Source organism: Salarias fasciatus, chromosome 14 (genome assembly GCF_902148845.1).
Source record: "Salarias fasciatus chromosome 14, fSalaFa1.1, whole genome shotgun sequence".
Lineage (NCBI taxonomy): Eukaryota > Metazoa > Chordata > Actinopteri > Blenniiformes > Blenniidae > Salarias > Salarias fasciatus.
In genome coordinates, this window is record NC_043758.1 from 40,735,665 (window position 1) to 40,746,086 (window position 10,422).

At 43.3% G+C, this 10,422-nt stretch overlaps 1 protein-coding gene across 1 annotated transcript; it reads right to left on the reverse strand.

Moving 5' to 3' along the window:
• Window positions 1–2,788: 2,788 nt before the first annotated feature.
• On the reverse strand, window positions 2,789–4,769 carry LOC115400082 (putative nuclease HARBI1). Its single transcript, XM_030107732.1, has 5 exons — window positions 4,337–4,769; window positions 4,147–4,262; window positions 3,941–4,052; window positions 3,565–3,854; window positions 2,789–2,803 (listed from the first exon to the last, which is right to left on the reverse strand). The coding sequence occupies exons 1-5, from the start codon at window positions 4,767–4,769 to the stop codon at window positions 2,789–2,791; spliced, it is 966 nt and encodes a 321-aa protein (XP_029963592.1).
• Between the last annotated feature and the right edge of the window lie 5,653 nt (window positions 4,770–10,422).

Here is a 10,422-nt window from a genome sequence, read left to right on the forward strand (position 1 = left end):
ACATGATGTGGTCACATGACCAGACAGCCGCTTGCGCTGCGCACTCGTAGCTAAGCTACTCGGTTCAATCAGAGAGTCAGACATGAAGCTCCAGGTACATCCTCCACCTCTAACCTGTCAGTCACCACAATCACACAGTTTGTCCTCCAGTCCCCGCCTGCTCCTTGAGGAGAAGTGGTGCAGCCGGCACGAAAAAAACTGTGCAAATCGTCGCGCCGCAGCCACATCGTGATTAAACAAAAAAGAGGTGGGTGGATTGGCTGGTGCTGCAGTAAACAGGAAACTTCACTAGGAACCTGAAGGAGGAGGAGGTGGAGGAAGATGCTGCAGTCAGGTTGGATCTTTGTCAGGAGGTTGTTATGAACCCTGCCTTTTAACGGCAACCTCAAAAGGTCTAACTGCTGGTGCAGCACAGTAATACTGCTTCTAGGAACATTATGTGTGAACGCCTGTTGTCTGTTGATGCGAATTGTTTTGTCTTCCTGCCATTAACAATTAGGAGCTGGAATTTTACAGTCATCCGTTTCATTTGTTGTTGCAATACATGTTTTGTCCTGTGGGGGGCAATAATTTCTTCTGATAGAGTGTATTCATACAGGAAGGTTCATGAGGCGGGTGCAAACTGCTTCTTAGAGGTGCTGTGGAGAGGCCATGGAATTGACGGTGATGAGAAATAAATGGAACTTTGTCCACAGCTGGACTGTCTGGACATTGACTGTGCCAGTTAAGCCTTGTGTGGGCCACAAAAAAAACAAACAAAAAAACACCAGGGGGGTATTGCACAAAAGTAGGATAAATACATCCAGGATAAATGAAAATGCGCGGCTTGAGTCAGCCTAGTCGGTGTTTTCTCGGATTAATCGGTTGCACGTTCGCCGAGCCAGGATGAAAAGATGCGGCTCACTCAAGCCAGGTGTGGAGAATCAGGATAAGTGGCGTTCACGGCGTTCCTCAGAAGACCACGAGATCGATCACAGAATCACAGATCGAAAATGGACCAAGGACGTGCATCTTACTTCACCCGGGATGAGCAGGTACTGCTTCTGCAATTATATGAAGAAGTGAAACATATAATCCGGAAGAAAGGCAACACGAGTGCTGCAAAAAAAGGAGAGGGAAAACACCTGGCAGTTAATGACGGACCGGCTCAATGCGTAAGTAGCGCCAACATGTACAATTAATAATAAATTGTCCTCCACAGACACCGTCATCATTACAGTTCAAGAATGCGGAGCTGATGACTTCTCAAGTCCACTAATAAATGCTGTACTGGTGTTTTTCTTAAATGCGGCTCATACAAGTGCATGTTACTCAAGTTAAGTGAAGTACAGTTATGTTCAAATACATTCCAAGTCCGTGTCCGTGTTATCTATTGAATCAATTGTTCTCATACTGTGTTCTGTTTCATCCCTCATCTGTCATGAAGAACAAACCTGTCTGGCCAGAAAAGAACCTGCAGCAGGTGAAAACCAAATATAAAAATATTCTGCAGTCCGTTAAGTTATTACTTAAGTGTAGCCCAAGGAGCACTTGACAAATGAAGCGCTAAATGTGTTGTCTCCTGAGAATGAATGTATGTACCGTTTTAGCCGTGAAAAAGAAGACATACCGTATTGGCCCGAATATAAGACGATGTTTTTTTCCAGAAATTGCATCCTCAAAAGTGGGGTGGTGTTATAATCGCGGACTTACGGTAGATGGTCAATACCCATCCGCGCCACTAGATGGAGCCAAACTATCACTGAGCAGAGAGCGAGTGGAGCGATGAAATGAGATCAAATGATCTGATGAAAAATGGCGGATCATCTGGAACAAAGGAGCTGAACGCTGGACAACTGAGCAACAACAGAGGAGAAGTTATGATACCAACTTTAAACTGATGGTGATCAACGCAGCAGAGTCATCGAGTTTTTCAGTTTTTTTTTTTTTTTTTACAAAATGCTCTTTGAAAAATAGGGGTCGTGTTATAATCGGAGTCGTCTTATATTCGGGCCAATATGGTATAAAACCAGCACAGGGGGTGGCCCACCAAGCCAGGACCTGACCCCAGCAGAGGAGCTGGCACTTGACATAAATAAAGGGAGGCCAGTGGTGGAGGGGATCCAGGGGGCGACAGTGACAGACTCTGTATGTGCTCCAGAAAGTTGCACCTTCCTAAAAGGTAATATTGCTGTTCCTCAGCAGTTTCAACACATTTGACAATTTCATATTGTCTGACTTTGAATTCACTTGTAGTGTCTGGGGACACAGTTGTGCTCCTGGAGCCACCAGAAGATGATCCAGTAAGTACAGTAAATGTCACTCAAAATCACAGACCTTACATGTCTCCTCAAATGTAAAGATGAGTTCTGTTGATTCATGTGGCAGGGGGAAGGCACATCTGCAGCTGCTGAGTGCACCTCTGCAGATGAGGAGACTCTCTCAGTGGACTCCAGAAGGCTTGAGGTATCATGTGAAGTTGGTGGAGCCACTCTGATGTAGTCCAAACTGGATAGAAAGTCGGTGATGCAGTGCTAAGACAAATCTGTTCCAGGACCTAGAGACTGCACCACCTCATAATCAAGCTGGTAACATTGTAAGTATACTGTAGGTGGAAGTAAATCTCTGTGATACACAAATCCTGTTGTGCTAATTGGTAATTCCTCTACAGAATTCCCAAACTATCCGGGTGCTCTATGCCAAACACCTGCAGAAACAGGTTGAGCTGGCAGAAGTGCAAATTCAGAGGGAGAAGAGGAATCTGGATCTGGACACTGAAATTAAAAAAAGGAAGCAGAGAAAATTGGACTTACAGATAGAGACACTGGAACGGGGGTTGAGTAGACATAGCAGTGCACACTGTAACTATATCTGTAATTGAGTGTGTTAATCATTTTCACTTTTTCACTCTCAGCTCCAGAATGACAGCTGAGAACATGAGCAAATAAATAAAGACAAATAAAATTCGGAAATGCTTTTTGTGTGTGACTGTGTGTGTGTGTTGGGGGTCGCTGGCCTGCTTTCTGGCCTTGTCATGGGTCAGAGGTCATATTTGCAGCATAATCACACTGATCTTTATTCCCTCTTCACATTCTACCTGTGGACCCAGTTACCTTGTTGTCTTGTGGTGGGTCAGACTAATGGTGATCTGTCGTAGGCCCCTCCTGATGCTCTGGTGTAAGTTCATACTTGAATTCTGAGTGTGCATGCCCCAGTTCACCACTAGCTATATTGTCGGAAAAACAATACAGAAAAAAAGGGAGTCCGTCAGGCGCCCTCTGTCATGTGTGCATATAGGTGCAGCAGCCAATTGTATGGAGGTAAAAAAAAAAAAAAACTGGGAAAAAAAAAATGTTCTCCTGTTCTCATTTACTGTGAATGTGTGGTATCCAACTGATTTGGACATGTGGACTTAAGAAATTGATTCCACAGTGTACGACCAATGACAGGGGTAAAAAAGGACCACACAAGATCATTCATTCACAATACAGCACTTAAGGCTAAGAAAAAAATAAAGGCAATATATTGCTCCCTGAGAACACGGCCAGCAATGTTGTCCGGGAATATGGGAGCATCTTCCCAGACGTCGTCAGCCACTGGAGTCGGGGCCCTCTCCCTCCGTAAGCCTGCTATGTTGTGCAGCACTGCGCATGCTGCAATGATGTCGCATGCTCTGGGTGGGGACACTCGCAGGTGGTGCAGGCACTGAAATCTTGACTTCAGGAGGCCAAAGGTCATTTCAATGCGAGCCCTTGTCCTGCTGTGCGAGTGGTTGTAGGCCTGCTGTTGTGGGGTTTGGGGGTCAGCAAGAGGAGTCAGGAGAAATGACTCGCAGGCATAGCCCTTGTCTCCCAGCAGCAGCCCAGACAATACACCTAATAATGAGATGCATAACTTCTTACTATATGTACTTACACACTCATAATATCCAAGGTGCTAGCAAATATAGCGTGTGGCTTACCTTGTGAGAGTGTCCTGTGGATTGGACTAGCCCTGAAGATTCTGGAGTCATGGACTGATCCAGGCCACTTTGCCTCCAGATTGCTTATCAGGCAGTTGGCATCACAGATGATCTGAAAAGGTGACATGTAACCTCTTCACATCCTTTTAGGCACAAAACTGAACAATCTATATAGGTCGGACTATATAGGTCGGACTCACTCTTACCTGAACATTGATTCTGTGGAATGACTTCCTGTTTATGTAATCTCCCTCATGTTCCCCTGAGGGACGTTGAATTCCAATGTGTGTGCAGTCCACTGCACCAATCACATTAGGAAAAGCTGTAACACAAAACAGTACCCAGCTGTAACTGCTCGAATTGGCACCGATATTTGCAAGCTACAGCTGATGTTACCTGCAATCTTGTAGAAGTCCTCCTTGATGTAAGGCAGTCTTCTGTGGCCAGGAAAGGTGACAAAGATGTTGATGACTGACTTCAGGGCCAGGCAAACACGTCTGACTGTGCGACAAATGGTTGCTTTATTGAGGTTCTCTGCATCCCCAACAGAGTACAGGAAACTTCCACTTGCGAGAAACCTCAATGTCACACAGACCATCTGTGGCACAGTCAGGGCATGGCTCCGAGCGGTCCGATGTTGTATTTTAGGCCCGAGGAGCCTACACAGGTACTTGAGTGCGTCCCGTGAAAATCTGTACCGCTCAAACAGATGGTCTTCATCATACGCCAGTGGGTCTGACCTATCCCTGAACAGTCTTTCTCGTTGAAAGGCTCGTCTGATGATGAGCGCTTCCTCATCCAGTACGTCCTTCACAAAAGGCCATGCCATCATGAAGAGGTCACAGGTGAATAGGAAGTTGGACCTATATATACTATGTTGCCCTCGTCAGTTGCTATTGAAATCATCCTTGCAACTCCAGCAATCGTTACAGCCAACACTTCAATTAAATGCAACGTATACATATTACTCAAACCTCTGGCAGCAATGTGACAAGTTGTCTTTATTAGTATTCCAATATATAGGGCTGACAATAATGAGACCGAATGAATGAATGAGCAGAAAGATTGTTACAGTTAAAGTGGAGTCAGAATGATGTGGGAGCCTTTCCCAACGGTGGGGTCCTGAAATGGGCTTGATTTCCTATGTTCAGGGGACAGTTACGACAAAATGATATGCTGTCTGTTATATTGTAGTTCATTTCGGTGGCGTGATACATTTATTTTTCCTTTGTTTCTCATTTTACTAATTGTGTAGCTTCGGGGTTGTTGTATTTTTTTTTTTCTTACATTACTATGGTTTCGTACCAATTTTAGTAAGGTTTTTTTTTTTTCCAGTTTCTTTACAATAACTGTGTACTTTTTATTGTAGGACCTGTATTAATGAAGACATGATTCTGCAGTGTCAGTGTTTAAAGTTATTTTGGTCTTCATATAATCTGTACAACAAAATAATACCAAGGTCAACCAGCCAATGCAACGACTACAGTTGTAAGATTTGGCTGCAGGATGATTAAATGATGTAATGTGGCGAAAAATCCAGGAAATGCTGTAAACCACGCCCATTTCTCACATTGCTGACGGCAGTTTGATCTTGTCCTGGGTAGTTAGCCTGCTGTGGAGCAGGTTAGCTGCAAAGAATAAGTCACCATGGTGACTGGCCCGGGATAAACTTGGCAGCTTTTGTACAATCGACTTGAGACTAACTTCGTCCAGGATAATCACAAGATCGCCACAGGATAACAACAGTTTGCTGGCTTAATCCCTTATCCTGGTTTTGTGCAATACCCCCCAGTATTCATTATCTTTATTATTATTACATTTAAAATGTTCGAAAGACTTATGTTTTTTTTGTTTTGTTTTTTATAATAATTTTGTAATTTGACCAACAGCAAGCACATTGTGTTCAGAAATAGAGACATTAATTCTACTGTTCTTTCAGATACTGGGGAATCTGCTCTGGACTGTCAGTCTTGTGGATTTTGCTCTTCAACCTCCAGGTAGAGGTGAGCTGTGAACTGAGCAGATAAGATTATCTATTGTCAGCAGTTGGGTAATGGGACTGTGATAAAATCATTCCAGACATGGAAGGATAAATGTTTAATGCATTCTCTCTTGAAAGTATAATGAGCTGGAAATGAGTTGCTGTGACAAGTTCAGATAAGGTTTTCTTTTATCCTGTCAGCAGGAAAACACAGATATGAGTCTAATCCCTGTTTCCTCTTCATCCACCCACCGGTCCTCATCTTTATATCTGCCAAAATGTTTTGTCTATAAACGATATGGAGATTTTTAAGACAGAGATTTTTTCAGACTATGAATATCATGAATAAATACCTCCATGGTTTCATTTCTGCTAAACTACATTTAGATGTTCATTGCTGTTTTAATTCAATTTTCAATGCAGATTCATTCATGTTGTGCCAAATAAAACAGTCATTTTGGAAAAAAAATATTTCAGCCTTTATTGAAGCAGGTCAGTCCCGCTGAGACACAATGATCTCTGTTTAAAGGAAAGCCTGGCAAAGTCAGCATCTTAAAACATGGTTTCAAAATTAGAACGGAGAGGTCAGAGGTCACATAAAATACAAATCAGACAAGATAAAAACAAATCCAGACAGATCGGAGTAATGAAGTCAAATAATGACTCAAAATACAGTGAATGCGTTGGGAGACTCGGTATTTTCCTGACTTGGAAACAGTCTAGCACAGATGGTGAAACGAGCAGCAGTTGACCACAGACTGGGAGCAGTGCGACCCAGGAGCTGTCTGAAGACTTCAATCCGCTCCGAGGGAGCCAGAGGTGAGGCAGGAGAAGGAGTCAGAGGAGCTGATAGAGAGACTGCGTTCTGCAGGTTTCAGCGATTTCACCCTGAAGCCATTTGGCCTTTCTACCTGTAAAACACACAGAGGGGTCAGATGGCCCAGAAGCTGAGCACAGACGCTTCCCGCAAACAGGGCTCTGCTCTGAGAGATTCACTGTCCAGACTGTGGGGGAGGGAGGGGGCAAACCTGTTGCTATTAGGGCTGTGAGATCAATTCATCACGAGATTTCTGCTTCCAGGGAAAAGCTGTCTGACGGGCACAAGACAGAAGTCGATCAGACAGTGAGCACACGCCTAGCGGAGTGGGCCGGATGGGAAAACGGACAAAGTGCGGTCAAAATAGTTTTTCAGTTCGTCTCCCAGAGTCCTGCAGAAGCTGCTGTTGTGGTTTGGTTTAATAAAGCTTCTTCTGGGGTCTATTTCACCAAGCAGGTTGAAAAAACTCTGAGGGAAATCCTGAACTCTGTGTTGATCTACTCTGAAGGGAAACGCTGGGTTTTCGTTTACACAACAGCTGATTTGAGTTGGATTACTGAACTTCAAGTAGTTTCACCTGGAGTTCAGCACGTGCACGACAACTATAAAAAGTCAGCATCAATGGAGCACCGGTTCCACGAGTCACCATGGCAACAGAGAAGTGCAGAGCGACATATAGAAGCTGGAACACATTTTTTTTTTTTTAAATGCAACACGCTGCAGCAGCGAAGGAGAGGGAGATGGCGTGGCAGAAAGTTGCTGCCCGTGTCAATGAGTAAGTTTAAATGTAGTCCTTTATATCAGAATATTATTGAATATTAAATATTATTACAGGGAAACAGTTTGAATGGTCACCAGTTAAAGCTCGTGTCCGGAGTTTTGAGAGAGAGAGGGTTTTTGTAATCCAGCGTCTGGAGGCTCCGCCCTCCCTCTGCTTTCTTGAGCGACCAAGCCACGCCCCATTAATTGTGCACGCTATTATCTGTGGGGTGAAAATGAGAGCCTCCAGTCCTGCAGCATCCTCCATGTTGAGCTGTTCACGGTGGATGTTCAGCAGACAGTGGATATATCTGCTGCAGAGCTAACTCTCCTCTGCTGGGCGAGCGACGTGCTCTCTGGCTGCTCCACACTTTGATTGACAGCGCGAGAATACGGAAGCTCGAAGTCTATTGGCTGAAGCTGACCGGCGCTTTTTCGGATAACATGGGGGTCTATGAGACGAAGGCGGGGCTCATAAATACATTTTTATATTGCTTTATGCTAATATTATATTGTAGTGTTGAACCAGACTGACACATTGAAGCTCTGTTGAAAAATGATTCATACGTTGGAAACGAACGGAAACTCCGGACACCAGCTTTAAGGTATTTCATTTAGTTGTAATCCTGCGGGGAAGAAGCCACATGGCAGCAGCTAAAGATGAAATATAAAAACATTGTTCAAAAGACCTCGGCATCATCTCACTGAGGCTCATCTTTTTAAGCATGTTTAACATTGTAAAGTAGCATAAATACTAAGTGGCTGATGGACTGTGCAGTTGTTTTATGTCACACATCTACATCATGTTATGTGTTGGGGTTTACGATTGGTAATTGGGAATAAATTACTAAAGTATTAATTACTGAGAGTAATTGATTACTTTAAGTAATTTAGTTACTTATTAATTTGGGTAAATTTTGATTTACCAATTAATAATTGCAGGTCATTCACAGTGGATCACCAATAACAATCAATTGCGGCGTAATAAACTGGTTAAAGTGAAGCACCAAGTAATGTAACCCAACATCAATTATTATTAATCAGAATAAATGGTTATTTATTCGTTAATAATGTTAAATAATCGCTATTTGGGAATGGAGTAGACCACTGAGTGATTTAACCATTGAATTATTGATTAACAAGGTGTTATTCATTAATCAATAATGCCGCAAATTACCAATTACTGGAAATGGGTAAATTACAGAAAATTAGCTGAGGGAAGTTTAGTCCATGAGCCGGAGGGCAAATCGGTACCATTTTGAGGGATTAATTTTCATAGTGATTTTCATGAAGGTGCACATCTCTAGTGTTGGAAAATGTGTGATAGCCTTCAATCCACGGTAGTTTTTAGGAGCTATCATCACTTAAACCAAAGGAAGTCAGCTCGGCCGAGCGAGCTCACGGACCCAGCTTCCACCTGACATTTTTAGCAATATCTCTGGAATGGAAAGTGTTAGAAACTTACTTCTTTCTATTTCAAAAACTAGAGAGTTACAGCTTTACAACAAGCTATCCTGCAGCCTTCTATACCCTCTGGAAGCTGTACAAAATCCCTGTAAATATTGTTCAAAATGTTTCAAAATCAAAAAAAGTTGATTTTCTTTTTTGATTTTCTATATATATTAAAAACCAAAGATGATAGACACTTACTGTTTTCTTTGTTCGAATCTATGGCTTTCTAGCTTTCAAACAAGCCCAGCCATGGCTTCTTACTCTTCCGGGAGGCTATGTTACATTGCATTGAAAATTTGTCATGAATTGTGAATCTTAAACAAAATTAAGTTTCACACTTATGAGCCTACTTTTCCTATTAAACATATTTGTTTGAAATGCTGTTGTGGATTATTGACATAATTAGGAGGAAAAAAATAAATGTTCTGTCATTAATAATATTTGAGCAAAAATACCAACATTATCTGTATTATAATACTAAGCAAATATGAAATGTGAATAGTTTTCCAGAAAATTGATTATTTCAATGCTATTATTGAGAAAGGAGCATGAACAATAGCATTTAATTGACTTTTTTTTTTTTTTTCTTTTTAGAAATTATACGAACTCAACCCTTTACACAAGGGATACCAAAAAAATTAGGGAACATGCACAGTTTTATACCACTGTAATCTATGCTTTGTGGTAGGTCACATAATACATTTCTCACATCTAGTAGGAATCACTATCAATTTCTTCTTCATCCCCGTTCTCGTCATCAGCATCATCACTTTCTGAAGCACATGCTTGGTTTTCACAGTCTGGCTGCCTGCACATGTCTGTGCATTTCAGTCTATTTGCTTCCCGGTTGCTTCCCAGACTTCCTGTCCCCAGACACTTCCTCCAGCTCCTCTGGGAGGATTCCAAGGCGTTCCCAGTCTCTACAGCGTGTCCTGGGTCTTCCCCGGGGTCTCATCCCAGTGGGACATGCCCGGAACACCTCCCCAGGGAGGCGTCCAGGAGGCATCCTAACCAGATGCCCGAGCCACCTCAGCTGGTTCCTTTGGATGTGGAGGAGTAGCGGCTCTACTCTGAGCTCCTCCCTGGTGACTGAGTTCCTCCCCCTGTCTCTAAGGGAGTCCAGCCACCCTACAGAGGAAGCTCATTTCGGCCGCTTGTATCCGGGATCTTGTCCTTTTAGTCATGACCCAAAGCTCATGACCATAGGTGAGGGTGGGAACGTAGATTGATCGGTAAATCGAGAGCTTCGCCTTTCGGCTCAGCTCCTTCTTCACCACGACGGACCGATACAACGACTGCATCACTGCAGCCGCTGCACCGATCCGCCTGCCAATCTCACGCTCCATCTGTCCCCCACTCGTGAACAAGACCCCAAGATACTTAAACTCCTCCACATGAGCCAGAGTCTCTCCACCGACCTGCAGAGGGCAAGCCACCTTGTTCCGGTCGAGGACCATGGCCTCGGATTTGGAG